Genomic DNA, 24,611 nt, shown 5'->3' on the forward strand with positions numbered 1-24,611 from the left:
TTCACTCATAGAAATGTTTTACCATTTTATAGAGTTATACTTGCCTTTCCTTGCTAGAATCGATTGTTGCCAGTTTGGCCAACTACTGTGAGCTGTTCAGTTCTAATTAAAACAAACAAACAACAAAAAAGGCACTATACAGTACTGGTTCAAAACCAGCTAAGAGTTCTGTTAACCTTGGATAGAAAACTCACTGAACTGAATTGTAGTTAAACATTTACCGGTATTTATTTATTCAGACAAAATAATTACTAAAATGTGAAGGCATTTTCTAAATAAAACATTGGTCATGATAAATGTCAGCCGTAGGCAACAATAGTCTATAGTGTGTACTGTTTTGCTATGGATGTGTGTGATCACTTCCTGGGTGGCTGTCCTCCTCCCAGTCATCAAAAGCCTCCATTAAAACAGCTTCATCTATGTCCTCATCCTCAGTGAATGACCTCTGGAACATCTCTGTGATGGTCCTCTGCTTAGTGTCCTGAGAAAAACACAAATAGAACTTGTGAGTTGTGAGACAATGAAAATAGATAAATCTTTAGCACAGTTCTTCTTCATTATCTATCTATAAATACAGGGAAATTTTGTGTGTGTGTGTGTGTGTGTGTGTGTGTGTGTGTCTCTCTCTGTCCGGGCTTTCCCTCATGAGAACTGTCCAACCGATCAAATTCAAATGTAATACATCGAATGGTGCACGTTCCCATTGGGCATCAGCAAAATTAAATCACTTGGAACATGGGAGTGTCATGGGAACAGCATGGCTCCAATGCCAGCTGTCATCTATGACATCATACTTTAGACTTCCACTATAAAATGTTAACATATTTTCACAAAAATCACACTCGTGTGAAGTGAGGATGCGCTCTTATCATCATACATTAGCCAATCAAATCATCACATTCCGTGTTTCAAACACAGGAGGAGTTAGCGACCCTCAAAAATAGTGCTGTCTGATAAAGTTTGGCAACGATCGGTCCAGTGGTTTGCAAGATTTTCTCCAGACAAAGACATACACTCAGATGGCTAGCCTAGATACCCAGATAGTTCAATATTACATCATTTCTTACAGCGTGCCACACTTTGTATGCATGCTGCCAGTAGGCCACAGAAGTTATCTTTTATACTTTTATAATTTATGTTTACATTTTATAATGGAAGGCAATGGAGCTGTGATCCTCGCCTGAAACCTTCATTTTCGTTGTGGACTCAAATTGTGGTACTCACTCCTCACTGTAACTGCGAATATTAACTATTCATTCAAGATTATGTCACGGTCTACCAATTATTACCAAATATACAGTAAAGGCCACTGAAAAGTAACAGTACAGTACAGTATACCGTATATGGGATAATGGGACCCACCTTGGAATGGAAGCTGGCACTTTCTGCATTCTCTGAGAAGTTTGACTCAGACAGGCCCACCTGACCCAAGATGTTCATCTTCTCCTGAATCATGGGCCTGTATTAATAAATGCATTGTAAAATTACAATCAACGTACAACAAATCACAACATACATACATACTGTATTGGAGAACATAAGAAAAGTCTGTGAGTTGTCGCAACGGCCAGCACAATACAAACTCCAACCTTCCCTGCAGCTGCCCAATGGTCCATAGCAGAGGCATGTTGTGAAAGAACCAGTATTCATTGTGTTTAAGACAGAAGCAACATGTTTGGTCAGAGAGAGAAAAAAACACTCCAGACCAGACCCCAGATAATGAACAGCTAAAGAGCGCATTTAGACTGATCTAAATACACAGTAGGAACATAGGTCCGTCCCCGTGACGGATCCAGTACGTACCACAGGTAGTCGTCAGCCGTTCCTTTGGCCACCAGGTAATGAATATCCACGTTGCTGGTCTGTCCAATACGGTGCACCCTATCCTCTGCCTGAATGAGGACCTACGGTTGGAAAGCATTCATTTTTTTAAGCAATGCCAAGAAACTACACTGAGCTGTCACTTATTTTAACCACTAATCTCCATTTTTATCACATCCCATATCGAAGACCTACAGTATAATAATAGAACGGACGACTGGCAGAGTGGTACAGTCAGCGTAAAATGGATTATATGCTGTGAAAGCATAATTATGAAAACATTTTAACAAAGTGAATCATATATTCAGGAAGGTTTTCTCATGTCTTGTGGCTTGCCTTACCCCTGGGTTCCAAAAGAGCTCTGCAAAAACCACCAGGTTAGCAGAGTGCAGGGTCAGACCCATGTTAGCTGCTGTGATGGATAGCACAGCCACACAACTGTTTGAACAATACTGGAACTTGTCACACAGCTGCTGCCGATCAGCTGACGGAGTGCTCCCGTCGATGCGGATGAAACTGATGTCCTGTGGAAGAGATGTGACAGTCATAAGTGTTTTCGGTTTTAATTGTATCAATCAAATGTAATACATAACCCGTCAGCAGGGAGTGCTGGGCAGGAGGGCAGGTGAGTCAGTAGAATACAACAGCAGTGACAACACAGGAATGTGTATGGGGAGGAATCAATTGGCATAGCGACTAAATTGCGGAGAAAAAGGGGGTAAAATAATAATAATACATGATTATTATTATTATGAATAACTAAAACTAGAAAGGGCATATGTCTGCCAACCTGTGTTGCCTAGACAGGGCTGTATAAGTTGTGGCTTTGAGCCGTCAAGACCAAATGAAGAAGAGGAGGGAAATAGCATTTGTAGATTCTCCTTTAAACTTTGGAAGGCAATTATAGCCAATCGGAATGAAATGTAAAAATATCACATGACTGATGACTCCAATGTGTACTGATTTTTGTAAGGTTTAGAGATAATCTGTAGTAGTAGCAAAAAGTACTGCATGTTTTGAAGAAAAGATCTTCCATGCTACAGCCAATGAGAGTAAACAAGTTATTATTTTTGTCTTAATAGATGGATACAAATGTACATAGACCTTTGAAGATAGACCTTTGAAGATGTACCTGCAGTATTTCATATTTTAACCATTACCTTCTTTACCAGTTCACTGGTGATGTTGTCCAGGATGATCTTATGATGGGCAAAAACAAGAAACTTCTCCCTTCCACACTCCAGCATGTCCATGATGTACTCCCTAATAATGATACAAAATTATAACCCTACATTAAATGCAAAGTCAAAATCCCAGTTCATTTAACTTGGAAGAGTTTACAAATGGAAGCAAATAAACCTGTTAAATTAACACTAAGGATTTTATTGTGTTGGGTAGAAACCACAGTCATTGTTAAGATTGCACAAAAAACATCTAATGTCTGAAAGCTGTATCATCAAAACAAAAAAACAAACAAAAAAAGCATTTATGCAATCTATGCCTTGCTATCTAACTTGCCGTTTGGCCCCTTAGAAATGATTTACGTACATTATGGCTGGTATCTTCGCTTCAGCCGTGTGGTTATAGTATACGAGGAGGGCTTCCTTCTCTTTCATCTTCTAAAAGAGAGATAAAGAACAACATGCGATAAGAATTGACACAAATGTTTGATGATTTAATAAGGTTGCCATTAGTTGCATACTCAAGGTCAACTATGCATGTATGTTTACGTTATATATAATATTTAAAAAGGAATCGTCTGTAAAATATTCCCGGTTGCATTGTAATTTCTGGACATTGGACTTTGGTTGTAAGATATATTTATATATTTTGTGATTATATTGTATGATATTCCAAACAGCACAATTTCATTTATCAATGTTTATCACTACAGTATCGCTGTTTACTTTCAATAGGGTTTTTTTTTATATATTGAAATTTGTCATTATATTGTCACACTTATTTTCGCCACACATTTCTGTGTCGTCACTGCTGCTGCCAGTGAGGAGTCTCCACCCTACTCCTACTGCCCAAGTATCACCTTCTCCCCACAGCTTCCCAGCCAATTTGTTCATGTAGGCGCACAACAAAGCCTTATGCACTGTGGTGGATTCGAACCCCAAGACTCCTCTGTGTGCAGACCTGTACATTACCACCATGCCACCCATGTGCCTAACATACTGTACCTTCACACTTAACTTATTATTCTAATAGCGGCCGAGACTGAAAATATTAAACACCAAAGGAGTTGAAAATGAAAGATATCACACAAAGTGTCTGCGTAAAATGCAACTTCTCATAAACCTTTCTGGGCTTGGTGTGTGCAATTCTCCTAATTCTATTTAATTTAGCCATGTTTTCCATATCTACTATTCAAAGTCAATGCAAACTCACATTGTCTTTTCCCTTGACCAGCTCCTTAGCTGCTGCTGCTAGGGCAGCCTTGGTGCGTGTGTTTACTCCATCTATGGTCACCGTGACAACTTTGCGCTGCTTGGCGGGTAGCTGGGAGAGAACTTCGGACTTGAGGCGGCGCAGCATTAGACTCTCGTCCAGCAACAGCTTCAGCTCCCCGAGGTTAGATGAACCTGTGTAGTCCCAGCCCCAGGCCTGCTAGTGGATGGAGCAAGGAGTGGATGTAGGGTGACAGAGAGACAAAGACTGAGGGGTTGCTGTTTTTAAGCAGATTTCTTTTTTTAATGCAATTTCCTTTAATTCAAGGTAGAGACAGAAAGCTTATTCAGGTATGCGGGATGTTGCAATGATGAAGATGACATGGTATCCACAGTCACCCCATATGAAAAAAGTACATACTGTATACTGTATGTACATAGTGTGGACAAAAAGGTTAATGAAAGGGGGAAAGAGAATAGGGGAATGTGGGGAAGAATGGACAAAAGGGTGGACATAAAAGGGGGAAAAGACATATGAAGAACAGAAGGATTAATTGAGATGGTTAGAGTAGGACTGGAGGGTGGATAGGATGACGGTGGGAGGGAGGATTAGTGGAGGAAATAGAAGAGAGGGACTGGCGCTGTGTGCCTTTATCTTCCAAGAGGGCACTGATTCATTGAGGAGGAAAAAGGCGTCTGAATATTATTACAGCTTCCCTCCATCCCAAAACCCATGCAAATCCAAGTAACAGTAAGCTAATTAAAAAACACTCTATGTAAATGCCTAGAGAGCAAATTAAATGGGTGCCTGCTCAAGTAGGAGTCAAGACAACAAGTGAGGAGAAATACATTTAGAGAAATATCACTAAGGGGACGTGTTCTGAATTGAGCATGTAATGTTATACTTGTAATAAAATACATCAATACTACTGTACACACAGTACCTCCATTGAGTATAGCTACTGTAGATAAAGTACCAACAATAAAAACTGCAATGCTTCTCCTGTGTCATGTGTCTGGCAGCAATCTGAAATGTTATCCCTTATGTGTACATACAACTCCATTGGTGTAATGTAGGCCCTATACTGTGTCAGCCAGCTGGAAGAAGAAATAAGAGCTAATCCCACACCGAACATTCTTCTCTGTGGCGGGCCGCAGGTCTCTTGAAAGGTGGCCAGTATTATTAAGTATTGCAGTAAAGAGGTGTTGCAGGTGCACGCCGAGGGCTTAAAATACCTGTTTGGCACTGCAGTAGCGCATCCCAAATTCATGAAAGCGTGGGAAGAGGGTCGGTTTGACAGCCAGGATCTGCGTGTATAGCTCAGAGGGTCTGGACATGGCAGGAGTCCCAGATAGAAGGATCACTCTCTTCGCTGCCTGAGGACGAAAAATGGATACCACCAGATTAAGATACATTTTTGGCTGTGGCTGGCATCTCAGTATCAGTTTTACGCTGCACCGTCACAGGTAAACCTTGGGCATTGCCAGAATGCCAGGAGGTCAATCATGGTTTTTTTATCCCCTGGGAAGTCCCAATAAGTCTTTCATGCATGGTGGGAAGCCAGAAATGGAACCAGCCAGGAGCTTGATTTGGACTGAGGAGAGTTCTTAAATTAGACCGTCCCACACGTTTTCAAGTAATAAACCATGCCTTCAAAGTATTAGAAATTATTGGTTTTTGTTACACAGGATTAGCAGATTCCTAACTGATTTCATATTCTTAACCCATTTTGGACTGAGACCTAAGTTTTCTGAAAAACTTCTAATATTTATATACCAGCATGAAATATTTCAAATTTTTGAATACTGTACACACTGTACAGAACCCCAAGAGGGGTTCCTGTCCAGAAGGGTTATAACACCAAAAGGGGTTCCCACCCAGAATGGGTTAAGATGAAAGGCCCAGCAGTGAACCAGAAGACAGACTTGTTTGTTAAAATGCCCTAGAAGACACCAAGATTCCTTACATACTGCGTAGCATGCAACAGGAGAATGTCCGTTTCAGATGCGTTCACACATTAAGGTAAATACTCAGCGGGTCTGGGTAGTAGACACACACATTATATACTCCCATGTAATTATAACACAGGCACAGCCCGAGGGAGATGCGAGGATTGTATCGTATGCAATATTTCTCGGAGAAAATTGGTCTCTATATACATGTTGTCAGTAGTAAAGAAACGTTTCTATTCGATCTGTGAATATTTCCAACTCAAAAGCTAACTCCAAACACCTCGGGAGGACCAGGAGAGGCTCCACCAATAGAAGCATCGTTGAGCCAAATCAGACATTACCCGGACTTAAGTCAAGGGTCCTGCCCACATAAAACTGTTGCATGTCCCATGCTACTGAGCCAGTATGATGCATACATCCAGACCCTCCGTTTGAACTCTGGAAAACCTCTATAATGCCGTGCATGTCTTCAGTTTGGTTATCATTTAGTTGAAAGAAGTTCACATCCAGCATTTTATGTCATCTATTCTGACAGTTAAAGATGTGCAAGTGCTATCAGGTGTATAGGTAAAATTGTGTCATCCTCCACATTACAGTATTGCATTTCTCAAAGATAGCGCCAAGATGAAGCATGTATAATGAGAATAAAATGTAACATTGGGAGATGCCACATTTAATGGGGGATGAAAGTTTTATGAATGGAAAGTTTAATTCTCTAAGGGAGAAGGTAAACCATTTGAACACTAGACAGTAGACACTGTAGACCAGCTTCATCCTTGAGGCGTTTGAAAATTGTTGATTGTGCCAAATGCTGACATCAAGCATAAGCAGAGCAGAACAAAGACCTAGAATCGACAGAGACAAGGATGATGTCTCTGTCTACCTTCAACAGAGCAGATGTACTGTACTAAACCATTCTGTTTGTCAAGATGCTGAATGTGTTCCAGTAGGAGGAAACATTCGACATCTGAGAAAACCTTATACACATCTTTTTATTATAGCCAAAAAAGGGGGATTTTTATTTCATTTTATTTTACACTTTTCAAGGTGTTGGTGTTGAAGGCAGCTTAGTCTGTCCGAAATGTTGACGTTTCTGTCTCCGTGTCCACAATAAATGATTGGCATTGGCAGCTATGGGTGTACTCTACTCCTCTTTTCAGACAAACAAGGTATGCCACAGACCACGAGCAAAGAAACATGTTGCAATGCAACATGTTGTTAGTTTGTAGATCTGTTCTCTTTGAGCATGCGCCAATGCACAAAAATAACTTCAGTCAGATATGAATAGATAATAATAGATTGAACAGATATTATAGAATGAGAATACAAGTGTGCATATGACATTTTATATTGGCATTCGGCTCTGCTACATTTTCTCCCTGCTCGGCACAATCATACAACCATCATTAAACCATCATTAAACATGGGGAACAGAAATAGCAAAGCCCACCGTTGGGAGCAGCACATAACAATTAACTATTAACTATTAACTTCTTGAGTATCTGACTGAACTAACTCTGCAAGCTACGTATCACATGTAATAATATGTAATACACAGATAAAAGACCAACAATATTTTCCCATTACCCAAAGTCCTACCAAAGTTCAACACCACTCAGACTTTAATGTGATAAATCAATCAAAGTACAAAGTGAACAAAGTACCTTTAGAAGTGGCAATGCTGCTTTACAGCGGGCAGTCTTCATGTTCTTCAGAAAGTGGGACTCATCCTGCATAGAATGCATAAACATGTTCCCACTATCACATACACAATAAAACTGTATCAGTTCTGTTAATTTTTCAGTCAAAACTCAAGATTCTGAATGGAGAACTAGCCATGTGGACCAACCACACACCCACTAACCATGATTAGAACATTAAAGGGATCGGTTGTCTGCTGCTTGTCCATCCTGCTGAGGAGATCATAGCTGGTGATGTTGACCAAACCGGCACGCAGCTTGTCCTTGGCCTTCACCACCACATTAATGCTGGCTGGACTCACTGAGGGAAGCCACCGTCTGAAGGCCTAGTACAGACAGAGAGTCAATAATTCAATGAGATAATACCAGTAAAAAAAAAAAACAGAATTATAAACAATGTGAATTTTAAACACAGAAAATGGGTACAAAAAGTATGTTTTAACCCTATATACTGTATACTTTTGTGTACGTCAAATAGGAAGAATAGACGATCTACAAGCTCACAACGTGATGCATTGAGAGCTTGTAGAACTGTGACTTTTGCAGAATGTTAGTCTATTATGCCATGCCCAGAATTGGAACAATACTACACTAGGGTTCATGTGGTTTTGAAGATACTACTACACCTTATGCTGTTAAGAGTGCAGGTGAATATTCAGCTCATTCCATGTCCAATGTGCTGACAACTAATAATCTGATACAGTATGTGAAACTTGTGTCACAGAAACTCATAATAAATGACAGCTGATGCAAAGATTACACTTTATACTCAGCCCATCTTATGTCACAGAGTTTCCATTTCTACACAGCCAATCATGTAGTGGGGAAAAAAGAAGGAAAAAAAACAGTGTCCCAAATCTTTCTGACAATTCACTTCCCTGCTCTCCGCTCGCCTGTCAACCTGGCTTTAACTCACTCAGTTACAGCTCCCATCCTTATAGTATATCTGGCTAAATGCAAAACAACAACGCAGATAAGATGCCAGCCAGAGAGATGTCAGTTTAGAGTTTAGACTCTCTGATCCAAGGCCTTGATTGGGGGATTGGATCCGATGCAGGGAACCGAACCGTCAAACCACATTCGCACTAGGCCGAGGAAGAAATGCCACCCTTTTCACATGGACTATTATAGTGCCGCCAGTAGGCCGATTGTGGTTTGCTTTGAACGAAATGCCTCAAATCATGAATTCAGCGTCTGATGGCTGTGAAAGAAATGCCACCCTTTACATGGCCTATTATAGTGCCACCAGTAGGCCGATTGTGGTTCGCTTTGAACAAAATGCCTCAAATCATGAATTCAGCGTCTGATGGCTGTGAAAGAAATGCCACCCTTTTCACATTGGCCTATTATAGTTCCACCAGGAGCTCAATTTTTGTTAAACAATTATTACTCGTATTATTCCTTACTTCACAGGACTGAGATCAACTAGATAATCTGAGAGAATGATTCTCACCTCTGCCCAAGTGAATCGCACAGAGGAGGGAGCCACAACCAGTAATGGCCACTCCTTCTTGTAGTAGGCTGCGATGCAGATGGCCTGCACCGTCTTCCCCAGCCCCATGTCATCAGCCAGGAGGAGGCGGCCCCCCTTAAACACTGCAAAACTATGGAGACAACCACTGAATACAAATGCAAATCACAGCAGTAAAATTAAAGTTATACTGATTCAACACTACCAATGTCTCAACTGCAGTGTCACAAAATAAACAAAGTACAGTACATTCAGCCACACACTGACCTCTAGTTTGAGGGTGTAAAACAATGACACAAATTACATGGACAGAATGCAGGCACTAATGACTGTATACACCTACTTGACTCCCTCCCTCTGGAAGGGCATGAGGCCGAGTGAGAGTGAGGGGTCAACACTGGAGAGGTCTGCCTCAGGTACCTCTAACGACTTGGCCCGAGTCCCGTCAAAACTGGCTGCGAAAGCCTGGATGACCGCCCTGGGCAGAGGCTCCACCTCCACTGTCGCAATCCCACTGAGGACATCCACTGGGTATATGGAACACAGAGCGCTCAGACAAGATGATGCAACAAACACAGGTAAATAATATGTGCATAACAAACGCATCTTACTCACCAAGACTTTTGTAATCCTCCAATGAAAAGCTCCACTTCCTTGTCTTCATGTCTAAATGCACCAAGAATCACCAAATCATGCCTTTGTACAAGCACAAGTTCTATACATTTGAAGAACAAAATAAAGTTTAGCATACAATATAATCCAAGTATCTTTTACCATAGCTTCTCGATGGCATCTGCTTGAAAGCTGCTATGACATCAACGTGGTAGCCAATGTCAACTTCAAATTGGGTTGGAGACACCAGACCGCACTGACCCTGGAGAGTGGCTCCAGGTTTCTTCCAGCCATTACACAGCTTCAGCAGTGCTCCCAGTGCTGCACCGTCACGAGGGCGGATAGATGATGCACCCATATCCACCGCCTCCATACCCTCCAGAGGTTTTAAAGAGACTGATGGGATAGAGACAGCTTCTTCCACTACAACATGGAGAGCGAGGAGCAGGTGACATATGGCAATACCAAAATCCATGTTAGTATTAAAGTAGAATAGGCTAATGCAAGGTGCGCCTCAGATTCACGCCATACTTTCTACTGTGCATTTGTTATTTACGACCACTCACTTGGACACATACAAAAAATTACCAGCTAATAAATGCACATGAAAGTACTACAAAAACAAGTGGTATAGTGCCTGCCCACCCCCACGGAGAGAGACTGTGGTGGAACCTATCAGCAGGGAGTGTTGGGCGGGAGGAGTAAGATGATGGGTCTACGTACTACTTAGTCCTGTGGCTTTTATTTTGCACTAGACCGGTGCCCGTCTGTAGAGCACCGAGTCGGTAACGATGGAAGTTGGAGATCCATGCCCCACCTGGCTATGCAATACCCTCTGTACCCGTGTCAGAGTACCCGTTCCACTGTGTCTGTGTCCCTTTTATGCCCATATATGGAGATTTCTGTATCTGTCTCTCCGTGTCCCTTTATTCCTATATATGGAGTTCTGTTTATGGCATGCCCAAATATGGAGTGTTGTGATGTCAGAACAGGCCAGCTCCATATATGGACACTGTGCAGGGGACCTGTCCAGAGCCTGGGCAGAGGCCTTTTGTGGTGGGTCCGACCGACTCGACACCAGGCACTGCACTCCCTGTGGGGGTGTGGAACGCGCATGTCAAATTTGAAGTCGGTGGCGCGAAAGGTTCTCGAGTTACGTGGATTACAGACGTACAGTACATTGTACAATACACACAGAGAGACTTGGTGCATTTATAGATAAGATGTTACTCATTTAAATACACATATAAACAGACATTTAGAACTGTGTGAACATTAGTAATTATTAGGTTGTCATTACTAGTTGTCTCCCCACTGACTTTAACCCTGCACTAGGACAAAGGCAAACGTATCTGACATTACATAAGGTCTATGTAGAGTGACGCTATAATTGAAATGATTTAGACAATTCATAAATACTAAATGGTAGTGGTACTACATAGTACATACTTAGCTGGTGATAGTGCTCCATACCAAAGGTCCACATTTTCGTGGCAGGGTCTAAAGTGAAGACAAAAATGTTTAAATAGATTTCAATCTGGTGTGAAAAAATGTTAAACATCAGGGGTTCCAGTTGCAGGAGATCAATTTTAAATACACTCGATAGGTATAGTCACTTCTGCAGTGACTCACCATAATTCTTGGAAGGGATGTCTTTAAACACAGCAATAAGCTCTGCATGGTAGCCCACTTCTATTCTGAAGCGGCCCTCATCTTGAGGCACACACTTCCCTCTCACAGCGATGGCAGGCTTCTTAGCAGGTACAGCATTCAATGCTGAAGGCTTTGAGGAAAGCTGTGCACTGGGACTTTGGGTAGGTTTAGCACTTCCTTGTTTGTAGAATGCAGAGTTACTGGATGAAATACTAGGGATGTTCATGTTCACATGTTGGCTTTTTGTCTGAGGAAGAGGGTCAATTGTTTTTATCTATGGGGAAAATATGACAAAATATCAAAGACAGTTTGTCCTTCATCAATGCTATAAAGAAAATAACTAATAAAATACAGTCTCAGAAGTTCCAGTTCCTCTCTCACCTTTCTCGAAGCAGGGTTACTCTGTTCACTTTGCTTCCATACACCAGAGAACAACTGCTGGGGCTTTTCTTGGTTTCGATGGTTAGGGCTCTGTGAGATCCTTTTGAAAGGAGGAACAAACTCCCCTGGTCCAGACGTTGAAGCAGAAACTGGTCCTCTTTGATGAGAGGAGTCACGATAAACTGGCACATTCTGGTTGGAGTATTCTGGGGTACTGACGGACACTGTTGAGCTTTTCTGACTGGTGTTGTTGACAGTCTGATGAATAAGTCTTTGGGCTCTTTTCTCTAAAGCCTTACGTCTGTTTTCCTCAATTGTTCGCTTCTGTTCGTCAGTCAACTGAGTGGACATTATTACCGCTGTCTAACGTGCATTTACTGTAGCTTCAGCCACTCAGCCTACAAATACTTTACCTACTACTGATTCAATGTCCAGCCGTCTCAATACATTTGCTAATCGAATAAGCAAGGTGTAAATTGCACTAGTTTAAACGTAAGCATAATGTTAACGTTACGTTGTGGCGGAAATCTAAATCTGAATGCATTGCCAGCAGTAAGACTGCGGAAAAGTTGTATTATTGGTCTGCTAACGATAGCAGCTAGCGAGGCTAGCAAGCTATAGCCAGTGCAAAAAAACACCAAGTCAGCATAAAACCCTCTTTCTCAGCTAATACAATAAACAATCCCAACTTTACAAACCTAACCGCTCGGTGCTATGGATCGGTTGAAGCCAAGGCAAGGCCGATTACTACTTAACTTAACTATTGACTGCACGTAAAGTTATGAAAATCAAGTGTGTCAGTCATTCTGCCGCGCAGGAAATTACGTCTCATAACAACAGACACACGTGGAGTTGCCTAGGAGGCTGTAGGTCTACGTATTTCTTATGTTAAGTCAAAATAAATGAATGTATATTAATTTTGACTGAACAACATCAATAAAATAAAACAATTTTGGAACATTTCATTTATATGTTTTACCGTTTTAAGCATGTAAAGATCAGCTTTTGTTAAAATGATGGTTGAATTTGCTTCTATGTCTGAAGTCAACGCCCACAAACGAAAGTAACTTTTATATTTGGTTAACTTTGTAGCCTGCTACGTAGCAGGCTAGGTAAGGTAGGTATAGCTACCAGCACATAATGTATATCACCGCCTAAGTAGTTGTTTTAGGAAGGCGACACCTTCGTACTACGGAGTAGAGCCTTCCTTCCTTAGTTCCAACCTCCGCCTGCATCACTGTGCTGGTGGTGGTGACGTGGTGGGAGCTGTCTCAGGAATCATGGTGCTGAAGCTGCAGCACAATTATGATCACAGATGATTCCATTCAGCTAATAGGACAGTCCGAGAATCGTGCCTGAATTTAATTGATGGATGGATTTAAACGCACATGCGTAGCTATACTTCCGGAGTATGGAAAATAATCGATATTTGGGGACTAAATATGTAAGAGGCTTAATTGTCAACAACCTGGCTGCAGCTTGGAATCTATCAGAAAAACTGATAACGGATACTATATGGATCTATATGGAAATCGTGTGGCTGTTCAGGTATGATTTGATTTCTAACGCAGTAGGCTATACCGTCAACAGATTTAATTTGGTTTCAGTGTAAAGGACAATGACAGCAACAATAACAAAAGAGTTTCATTTTCTTTTTTTTATGTTTCAAGCGTATAAGCACTGCTACTGTATAGCCTACTGTTTTATGAATTGACTAAATTGAGAGCCATTATAAATGCGGATATGATTCTTTCTGCATTGGAGGAGAGAAGACAAACCAGATAATTAATCTTTTCTAAATAGACTGTGCAGTGCAGGAATACACTATTAAGGATGACCGGCATTAATGTGCGTGCCGCCGTGGTCATTGCGTGAACGAGACAATTTAGACTAGGCTACTTGAATGCACGTGACATTCCTCTGATTGTAAATCTAACATTTTTTTCCCCTTTTAGAAAATACTGTATTGACCTTAATGGCTTCAGACACTTGTTTGCATCGATGGGAATTGTATTGTCCTTGGATTCACTTTTTTGTGGGAAGAAATTAAAAGACAACAACATTGACTGAAAAGAAGATACGCATACGCACAGAAATCCATTAATAAACAACAATACCCAACAAATCAGCAGGAAATTAAGCCATTGAAGAAGTGCCTGCTCATGGCAGCAGGGGCACATGTTTGCAATCAGTATCATTGAACGGTGCTGTGAATATCTAGCTGGAGACGGACTGATGTTACGCGGCCAGGGCATGCTGAAGAGCCGTTGCTGTGTCTTGCTCAGTGACCTGAGGGTGCTGCTTCTTGGGCCACCGGCACCAGCGACACCATTTCCTCCACTGACCCCCATGAGCGCCGGGCAAACGGAGGAAAGCCATGAGATCGGCGGAAGCGTTCCTTCAGGCGACACTGTCCCCGACAACAACAACACATTAGTGCGGGGCCATCAGCAGCAGCACCCAGGTGATTGGACTTCTCCACCTGCAGGAGGAGCTACTGGGCCGGGGCCGGGGGCAGACCAACCGGTGGCGCGCTGGGTGGATGCGGCAGAGCTGTCGGCAGCCTTGCGCGGCTGCAGCAGCTCCACCGATGACTGCTCAAAGCGAAAACTGGAAGAAAGATTCTCCATCACCAGCTACTCTGAAAGTGGCTTCAGGACGCCTGTGTGTAGGATCTGCTTCCAGGGACCTGAGCATGTAAGTCAATAAAGGGGGGGGGCTGTCAAAATGAGAGGTCTCATTGTCATCACCATCATTGTCAGAATCTCTCATTGGCAAGGAGTCTCTCTAAAGGAGAGGATAATGCTTGTGTTTATATATTCATGTCTATAAGCCTGACTTCCCCTGATACAATAAGGCATTATTTTGCAGGCAGGTTATCCACTGGTCAGGTTTATTTTCAGGGCATAAGAGAGTGCACAGTCCCAATTCCTTGTTCACAGTGGCCTGGGACTGGGAGTCTGCATGCGCTGCATCATGCTCTCATCAGTTATTGGTAAGGCATGAAAAGACAGTGGATAATGAAATGAAAGACCACGCCACCCTTGTTGACAAGTGTGGAGCAACACACTGATGCTACATACTGTAGACTGTGTAGAGCCATAAACAGATTATGAATACAATTCACATTCACAGTTAACAATTACATGCATTGTTAATCAAATAATGCGTTTTCACTCTGTTGATCGCACACCGCCAAAATGAATGTGATCAGAGCAGGAGATACTTAGAGAACTGGAGATCCATTAGTCATAGTCACAGCGTTTGTCTCTGCCTTTGAGACTATTGATGATTATGTTACACTTCATTAATCAAGTGAAAGGATGGGAAATCTAAAGGAAAGCCTGACAGAAGATACTGTATAGTAAAGGTGTACTGCAATTCAATTGTAAAGCATAGCTCAGTAGCAGCAGGAACGTAGATTTACCATATAAGTCAATGTTCAGCAGAACCTTTCTGAATTCTGATACAATTTTAGATATGTCACACTTTAGTAATAGTGGGTTATTTACAGGAAAATAAGTCTAGAAGAAAAATACAGAAGAATATCGTCAAGGTGTAACACTATGAAATTCTTGTACTAAATGTATAACGCTGTGCTGTGATACATATAGATTTAAATTACCAGACTTTTCAGATTCAGTGTGTCAAAGCCATACAAACCAGTAGGATTTCTTTGTTTCCATTTGTAAACACAACATTCAATTTTCCCCCTCCCCCCCAGACTCAATGACACCAATATTGCACACCTATACTGCCCAAAGGTTGACACCCAGAAACATCCTGAACAAAATAAAATAAGAAAAGAGGGAAGGGTCTTGCAGATACAGATACTGTATAACCACACACTAATAGTATATTATATGATTTAAAAAAAATATATATATATATATTATTATTTGTTGCTTTTCTGCCTTTATTATAGTATCAAGTGAAGGTAGACAGGAAAGGGGGAGAGAGAGAATGGGAGAGATGCAGCAAAGGTCGTCATGAACAGGACTCGAACACGTGACGCGCTGTCAGGCCAAAGCCTATATGTGGCATGCGCCTGGACCACTTGGCCAGCGGGCGCCATATCATATGATTCTATATATAGTTTATTTTAGGAAATTAACCTTTAAGTGTTGCATGTGTTTTGTCAATGTATTTATTACTCCATGCAGTCGTGATACAGAGAATCAGTCTATCTCTTAAGTCTACACTTTAAAATCATTGCTGCCATGGGATCTGAGTGGAAGGACTCAGGTCCTTCTTATTTCAAAAGCTCCACAGACAGCAGACCCCGCAATGCATACAAAACATCTACAGCCTCAGAAATGTGGAGTATTTCCCATGGCTTTCTTCAACACATCTTCAAGGCATCCTCAGACATTTCAGCTCGTCTTTGTATACGATTTTATTTTATGCCAGTTTCATTATGCAAGTCCTTATCTATCACCATCCTTCCTTCTCCTATCGCCTCTGTTGTTGGGTTTGGGTAAGGTCCAGATATAGATCTACTGAGGTGTAGCAGCCTAGCAGGCAGCTCTGTCCTATACGAGAAATGAGTAGACAATGTGTGTGACTGTGTGATACAGGCAGCAGGGGACATTAGTTATCCTCTGTTCTTCCTTAGCCTCTGGGATGTCAACCAAAGCAGCCAGTATATCTGATCTGACAATCCACCTTCAAAACACTTCCATTCTCCGGGGATGCAACAGTCAAGATAATGTGTGGAAGTTCAGAGAGGGGCATATTTTCAGTTAAGTAGCTTGCTAAAGCCTGATATATGACAGGACATTATTTGGAAGAGGTTTCTGATTTATTATAGACTTGTCTAGTAGTTTCTAGTAGATATTTGAGAGGTACCCTATCTTGCCAATCTTGGTGAATAAATCTTGGCGTTTTTCAGAATTGCTGCACAATAAAATCCAGCATGTTAGGGTGACCCTTAAGGGTCCATTTTACACTCTGAGTTAAATGAGCACTACAGATTTCACTGTGTGTAATGGAGTTGTCCTATGTGATTCACAGCTTTAGTCACAACTGTTGTTTCAAGTCAGAACACTTATTTTGGAATTAAGTCATAGTCTCAGACACAGTAAATAATGAACCATTTGGCCAATTTCAGATGAAGTGTCAGTTTGACATTTCAAGGTAAAGACCTACTGTATAATAAATAAATGTCTGCTTTTACCTCTGTGCTATGGCTTATTCAGCTCGTTTCCATATACTGCGACATTGAGCCCTTTTAAAGGCTTTTTCTATCAGCGATGTTCGACAAAGGCTTAACAAAAGGCAATTACAAAAGGACTTGCACTTCTACACGATACGCAGATCAAATCACACTTAAAATGATTCACCAGGGTCTCTGACAGACTTTTGTCCTTTTGCTCTCTTCAGAAGTATACTCTCAGGCTCAATCTGCTCTATACTTCATCACTCAGAGGACTACCATGGAACACAACTCCCCAGTCGTATCTTTGTCTGATCGTACAGATCAGCAGATAAAATAATATGGTATCCCATGCCCTTGAAGAAGGCTTATATCAAAGTGAAGTTGCACAATATTTCCCCTGTCTGAAGGATCGTCTTCTGGAGTGTCATGCACTATTACATTGAAGTGCCCTTTGGGGCAGCTGCTTGCACTATCTCATCCTCACTTGAGCTGCATGTCAAGAATGTGCGACTCCCTGCTGCTTATAAAAGACTGGCTTTCACTCCTAAATCATAACACAGATAATGCACTACCACAGTTCATTTGTCAGCGGGACAATGAGAGCCCTTGAGGGGCTGAGTTAGCATCATTCTTTCTCTGAGCCCCCAACAGCACTGAGGCACTATATGCTTTCTGCATTCTGTAGCACATACAATGTCTCCTCCGACATTTCTTGGGGAATGGGATATAAACAAGTTATGTAAGGGAATGCAATATTTTCCCTGTGCCAAAATCTATTGGCAGGAACGATGAAGTCATAAACATTAAATCAAAAAACCCGTTATTGCTCCTCTATTCAATTACTCTTTATTGGGGCCATTAACTTTGAACCACAATGGTCCTAGCAGAATAAGCAATGAAGAAATTCAGCTGGCATATGTTTTATGAGTGGTCATATAGGTAAATAAATCTGAAATTTCATGTGGCCCTTCAAATCTATTCATTATCTATGATACCTTCTTAAAAGAGAAACGTTTTAATCTGTAAAGTTATTGGACACAAAACAATTTCACTTGTTTGGTTACTTGGTGAGCGAGTTGTTATCTCACTATGCCCTCCTCACCTATATGGAGTTCACTTGCCTTGATTTTCTACCCTTAGAAAATGAGAAACCTATTTGAAATTCACTTTTATGCCATTTTACAGTCAGACGTTGTTCAGCTTTTATAGGAACAAAATGAAGTGCACCAGGCTGTGCATGGAGGAGAGGTGATATGACACAGAAGAGTAGAATCATACTGCCCCAAATAAATCTTGTTATTAATAAAATACCGGTACACTACTTACTTACTTTCAAATAATCACAAGCTTTTTTCTGTTATCATTATATGTGTGTGAGATAAAACGCCACATTTGATATACGGTTATGCTCCTCACTCTCCGTTCTCTGTTGCTTGGGAGTGGGAGTGGTTTCAACTCTTGGCTGTGATCAGCCGTGTCACAGCGAGTAGCCCGAGTCCCACTGGACAAGGCAGAACTGTTCTGGTGCTCCTGCCAAGTGCCAACACACTCCCACCATGGCCATCTGCAGAAGGGCCTTTTTCTCCTTTACCGCTCCCTTCTTTCCCTCCCTTTGCTGTGACGACGGTGCTGCTCCTTCTGTCAGACACGTCCAGGACAATGATGGTGGGGAGACATCATTTTGGCCCTCGCTGGTTTTTGCTTCTCCACAAAATGTATGCAGTGCTGTGTTCATAGTGGATATAGTATGACAATGTGTGAATTCTGGATGAGCAATGTCCCAGGTTTGAGGTTAAAAGGGCCTTGCTGCAGTGGAGAATTCAGCTTGTTTTTTTTCTGCTTCTTCTTTCTTTTCAATTAATATCAACTTTATATTGTATGGTCTCTTTTAGATCGAGATATCTTTGCAAGAGAGTCCTGGTGGGATGGTTCCATAATTCTACTGTAAATGTCTTAAACTACAGGTACTACAGTCAAGTGCCTATATTTTTTGGGCCCTGCTGACAAGAGTAGAAATATATTTGAATGAGCTTTGTGCCCAGGGCAATAGAATACCGTTGTCATATTTTTGTCCAACAAAGGGGTTTTAAAATCCCAGGCTTAGATGGTAGAGAAGAAACTAATTTGAGTCTTTTGTACAGTACGTTTTTGATGATAGTGCTTACATTTAGCAAAGTCAAATCACTAGAAAGAAGTGCTTGATTTTCTGTTAAGAAAATGAAGGGTCATCGCAGACCCTTATTTGCATTTGTATAATTCTCTAATATTGGATAGAGTAACTTACAGAGAGTGCGGAATAATGTAACCAGCCTCATTTGGCATGCTTGACAAAGAACTCCATATATGGGCATAAAAGGGACACGGGACACATCCATTGGGAGAAGATTGGGAGTGAATATGCAGTTCTGATTACAATGGGAAACCTCCGGTGTCCAGGCTGCCATGTGTCAACTGACAGGCTTTCTCATGTAACATGATGGTGAAGCGTTTTGCATGTGTGCATTCTACTAGGAAAAGCAAAATGTCATTGCAAAGGATTGATAATATACTGTGCCAAGCATACATGTTCTCACTTACTCAATATTACATTATTATTATTAGTTTTTCTGTACAGCGTAACTATAGTTAAAACCCATCCTAAGAGGTTATGCTGCTCCCAGAGTCCCAGGTAGTAGTTTTCAACCAAAGAGTTGGACGGACACCAACATCAGTAAGGTTTATGCTTCAGGGAACATAAAGTTACAGAGAGTGTAGGTGCAGAGAATGTAGTTTTCAAGATATCTTGTTTGGGACGGAGGGATGGACATACAGACCAACCAACATTTTCAGCCTCACCACTCCGCTAGTGGGGGCTACAAATAAAAAGATGATACTCCAAGTTCTCCAACTAATCATACACTGATTTCTATGCTTTTTCTAGAATTTCAGTAAAAAACACATATGCTGTGGTCTCTAATTTAATGTCATGAAATGGGACACTTGTGGGATATTATTTGTGATAGAAAAAACTAAAACTAAAATAAATTCAAAGTACCTGTTGAGACATTTCAATTATATGTAACTATTGAGTTTCTGTTTGGTTACACCAAAAATAGAGTGGATGTCTGAAAAACACTAGGCCTGTATCAACTGAAGTATCTTGTTTTCCTTCTCTCTCTAAGTACCAGAGGGGGTTCTGAAATACAAAAACGGTAATGAGAAAAGTCGACTTGTAGGAGTCATGACCTCTCAGCATTAGATTGGTGGGACTGACTCTGTCTTATTCCTACAGGGAGAGCTACTGAGCCCATGTCGGTGCTGTGGATCGGTACGCTGCACGCATCACCCCTGCCTCATCAAATGGATCAGTGAGAGAGGTTCCTGGGCCTGTGAACTGTGCTACTACAAATACCAGGTCATCGCCATCAGCACTAAGAACCCACTACAGGTGAGGTGTTAGTGGAAAGATTAAGTGCCGTTGTCTTGCAGAAATTCAGGGGGAACCATTTATGGAATGAGCCAGTTTTTCAGTTTCTCCCTAATAGAATGACTCTGTCCATTAACTTCTTCATGATGTTTTTCATCAGGAGCTTTTAGAACAAATTATGTTCAGTAATAACCCCCTAGTAAATCTCACCCTGCCCTGATTATAAGGCAAATTGACTGTTCTTTGGTCTGTGTTGTGAATTTAGTTGACCATCAATGTGGTCCTCTAATTTAGGGTAGAGAACGCCATGCTTAGAGAACAAAATGACACTAGGCAGTGTACCACAACAAGTACCACGACAAGTACAATACGTAACAGTATAGTGAATATATGTGGTTCACATTAAATGACCAGAAGATAGGAGCTGTATAATAGATAGGAAAGGAACAGAATAGAGTATAATATTAATATACTAAGTACACAATAAATCATGATGTCCTACAACAGTGGTTTTCAACCACTGGTTTAGATTTTACGACCTACGGTTCAAGAGTTATAAGCCAAAATGTAAAGTGGGCTGTAAGGGCCGATTCATACTCCTGTTTTACCGCTGCACGGTTCGGCTCGATTTGACATATGGCTCAAGTGCGTGCCGTTAAAACTGTGGGACAAGTAGTCCGGCAAACTTTGCTCTAGAAACAAAGAAATAAAAGAATAATGTGTGACAGTTACTATAGTCTTAGAGAATGTAGAAGAATTGTTATTTCGAACAACGTTTGTCTGTTATCTCTTGGGTCATCAAATGGTGGTCCGTGGCTCAAATGCCGAATGAATAATGGGCCTCGATATGAAAAGGGTTGAAAACCACTGTCCTACAATGTAGATTAAACAGCTGCATCTTGCTTCATTGGTCATACAGTATCTGATGAAGCAGTGACCATGGCGTCACAAGTAATATTTGACAGTCTGTGTCTCTCCACCCCAGTGGCAGGCCATCTCCCTGACAGTAATAGAGAAAGTACAGATCGCAGCGGCCATCTTGGGTTCCCTCTTCCTGATGGCCAGCATCTCTTGGTTGGTGTGGTCATCCTTCAGCCCCTCAGCCCGTTGGCAGCGCCAGGACCTACTCTTCCAGATCTGCTATGGCATGTACGGCTTCATGGACATTGTCTGCATCGGTGAGTGATGCACTAATAGTGCATTTATACTCCATTGTGTCGTTTACAGTACACTATACAGATCTATAAACATATACCGGTAGTTAAAGAAATTGTAACTCAAGTGGATGGTACATGTAGAGCCCGCACAACTATAACAAAGACAATGGTGAAGGATATAGATATACGGTAGTTATAGTTAGAGCTTGGTGTGAACAGTCCTTAAATCAGGCTGAACTTTCAGCTTATCATGGCTGAATCCCTGTTCAGGTTAGGATCACTGATTGTGATATTTCAGACACAATAGGTCCATATGAAGTCCATAACGGTCCACTACTAGACAAGTCAGCTACTGTACAGTACAAGATACACAGACATGACATTCATCATTGGCTTGTCAAATCTAAATCCTTGTTGAATTGTATATATGCAGTACTATGTTTTACAATTTCACAGTCAGAATTGGCATTACAGTACCTAACAAGTAATAACATGAATTATTGAATACATAAACTAACAATGCTATGTAAATGAATGGCAAATGTTTTTTTTAGATCAAAACACTTCTGGGTCATTTTAACGTCTACTCTGGCTTTTGTGTACACCCCAGACAGTTTCATTGTTGCCTGATTCAATATTTTGATTTGATGTTCATTTAATCAGACAGTGCTCCCTATAAGTACATTCAACTTCAAACTCCATGTTAACTATGTTAGATTCTTTGAAATCACATTAGTTATTGAAGAATTATGATCCCCTCATGCATTCAAAGTACAATATCAGTACAGTATCAACATAACCAAGGATGTGTGTTTTCAGTGAATCGAACATGCTGAATGGGGGGGGGGGGTGAATTGTTCATTCAGATACTGTACATACAAAAGCAAATTTTGCAACATTTCCAACATTAAGCACCAAAAAGCGGCCCTACTGAAGCTTTCAAGATCTGTGTACTTTGATGGTCTCAGAAAAGAAAAAAAAGCCAAGACATTTACACCCAGTGTTCAGGATTTGTGTGGGTGTCCTAGGGCTTAAAACTGGTAGAGATCTTATAGCATAAATCCATCCCATCGTGGATGTTCAACTCTTGAGCCTGTGACTGGTTAATGGCATCACACATTGAAAAACTCCTCGCATGCCACTGCAATAGACAGCGGGATAAGAGGAAGAGGAGATTGATTGTCTCCGGTTTGGTAGTGGGGATTGACTGTGGAGTCATTAACTCTCTACTTTATAGAGATTAACATGTCACCTGGCAGACTTTAGTGAGAAAACAGAGACTGAGTAGGAGACAAACAAATAATTCTGGAAGGAGATAGGATTTATTGTCATTAGAGTCTGTAAATACAGGGAGCAGAAGTTATTTGATGCCCATCATTTACTTTTAGTAACTATTCTTATTAGCTGCCCATCATTTACTTTTAGTAACTATTCTTACTTTTAGTTGCTGTATATCTTAAACCTAGTGTACCTCTTTCTGGATGAAATTAAAGACATCAAAAACTAAATTATTAAGATATAGAATTAATGCCAATTAATAATAGAATAGAGCATCCCACATTTTCCTTTACAATAACATACTGTAATGTGACAAAATCAGGCAGTGCAATCAAACGACCTCAGCATCTCTTGTTACAGATTGATTTTGCAGCATACTGAGTTCAATGAGGACAAATCAATAAGCAATTTTGAACTCTGGCAAGACATTATTGAACAAAACCATGGAACTAATACTTCATCTTTATAAACCCAAGACCTGGATTTGTATCACAGCGTCACAAGCTGTATTATATACAGTTTTGCATGAAATAGGAGAATGTATCCGAGTTATGGTTTGGTTAAATCTTCAAGGGTTAGCTTTGTTGTTCTGCCACTCCCCCAACTGTAAGCCTCACCTTCATTCTCTGCCTTATCACAGTCACACGGCACAGTGCTGCAGCGATATATCACCCTGTGGTATCATTAACAATGCTGCCAGACAGAGGCGTTGTCCGTTGTCTAATTGATGCTCTGATCCCCACAGCGCTAATAGTCCACGAGGGACCCTCTGTGTTCCGCATTTTCCATCGATGGCAGGCTGTCAACCAGCAGTGGAAGGTTCTGAACTATGACAAGTCAATGGACAGTCCAGATAAGAAGGACACTACTATTGAAAGGACTGTGTCTCCATCCGGCCAGAGCCATCACACCGGGGTAGGGGTGTCCATGTCCACCTCCTCTCTTATGGTAGTAGCCTCCACAACACCGGGGTCCACCGCCACGACCTTGGTGAGAGCCGCAGCGGTGCTGAGCACACATGCCGACTCCGGCATCGACATGGCAGCGCCAGACCAGCATTGTCCCTACAACATCCTCCACCTCCTCAGCCACTTGAGACAGCCGGAGGCCCGTGGTCAGCCCAATGGCAGCACACGCGAGCTGGTCATGAGAGTCACCACGGTCTGAGGATCCAGTTGAGGCCTTATCTTGTGCATAGGACGTGGAGATTAATATTAAACTGGGTGACAGTTAAAAGGCCTTGTCCTAACTGCACTGGATTAATATGTTGTTCTTGTTTGTTTCAAATGCATCTGGGATATCCTTAACATGGACTCAATAAAAAAAATGAAATTTGTTTGATTTTCAGAATTGGTTGGTAATGAATGTTTTTTTATGTTGATATCTGTTCAGATTTTTTATTAGGAGTTCTGAAAATGTCAAATAGCAACAACCCAAAAAGACATTTATTGTGTTTTGAAAATGAGTATTCTCACATTTTCATAATTTTCATGACTTTGCATAATCTAAAGAACTGCATGTTCTGAAGTACAGCTGTCTTCAGTGAATAGCTCATTTGGTTCTCATCATCACTAGGTCCTGCAACTTTATGAATCACATGTTCATCTCTATGCCAGGCTAGTCCACAC

At 41.3% G+C, this 24,611-nt stretch overlaps 2 protein-coding genes across 5 annotated transcripts; one reads left to right on the plus strand and one right to left on the minus strand.

The window, feature by feature from the left end:
• Nucleotides 1–252: 252 nt before the first annotated feature.
• On the minus strand, nt 253–12,812 carry smarcal1 (SWI/SNF related, matrix associated, actin dependent regulator of chromatin, subfamily a-like 1). Of its 4 annotated transcripts, none has more exons than XM_080785092.1 (17): nt 11,985–12,812; nt 11,583–11,850; nt 11,400–11,450; nt 10,113–10,373; nt 9,954–10,004; nt 9,682–9,865; nt 9,321–9,471; nt 8,032–8,193; nt 7,832–7,897; nt 5,451–5,591; nt 4,216–4,434; nt 3,370–3,440; nt 2,982–3,084; nt 2,163–2,345; nt 1,804–1,904; nt 1,363–1,459; nt 253–481 (listed from the first exon to the last, which is right to left on the minus strand). In XM_080785092.1, the coding sequence occupies exons 1-17, from the start codon at nt 12,333–12,335 to the stop codon at nt 341–343; spliced, it is 2,601 nt and encodes an 866-aa protein (XP_080641218.1). In that variant the 5' UTR covers nt 12,336–12,812; the 3' UTR covers nt 253–340. The 4 variants fall into 4 exon arrangements, with proteins under 4 accessions (XP_080641218.1, XP_080641217.1, XP_080641216.1 ...); XM_080785091.1 differs by having other exon boundaries at nt 4,216–4,431; nt 11,583–11,877; XM_080785090.1 differs by having other exon boundaries at nt 11,583–11,877.
• A 1,407-nt stretch (nt 12,813–14,219) lies between these two features.
• Nucleotides 14,220–24,150, plus strand: LOC308330295 (E3 ubiquitin-protein ligase MARCHF4-like; the record flags this gene model as incomplete). Its single annotated transcript, XM_080785131.1, has 4 exons — nt 14,220–14,681; nt 20,414–20,569; nt 21,534–21,726; nt 23,729–24,150. The coding sequence occupies 4 exons, from the start codon at nt 14,220–14,222 to the stop codon at nt 24,148–24,150; spliced, it is 1,233 nt and encodes a 410-aa protein (XP_080641257.1).
• Nucleotides 24,151–24,611: the final 461 nt, after the last annotated feature.

The sequence above is a fragment of the Protomyctophum bolini genome, assembly GCF_963924005.1.
Source record: "Protomyctophum bolini genome assembly, chromosome: 16".
Classification (NCBI taxonomy): Eukaryota; Metazoa; Chordata; class Actinopteri; order Myctophiformes; family Myctophidae; genus Protomyctophum; species Protomyctophum bolini.

Bases quoted from the DNA above. Each gene is read 5' to 3' on its own strand.
- smarcal1 (XM_080785090.1), bottom strand. From the start codon at position 12,335: ATGTCCACTCAGTTGACTGACGAACAGAAGCGAACAATTGAGGAAAAC. The intron at 10,005-10,112 runs GTAAAAGATACT...TGGTGCATTTAG, and splicing joins GATGCCATCGAGAAGCTATG to ACATGAAGACAAGGAAGTGG. The intron at 3,441-4,215 runs GTGAGTTTGCAT...TCTCTCTTTTAG, and splicing joins TGGTCAAGGGAAAAGACAAT to AAGATGAAAGAGAAGGAAGC.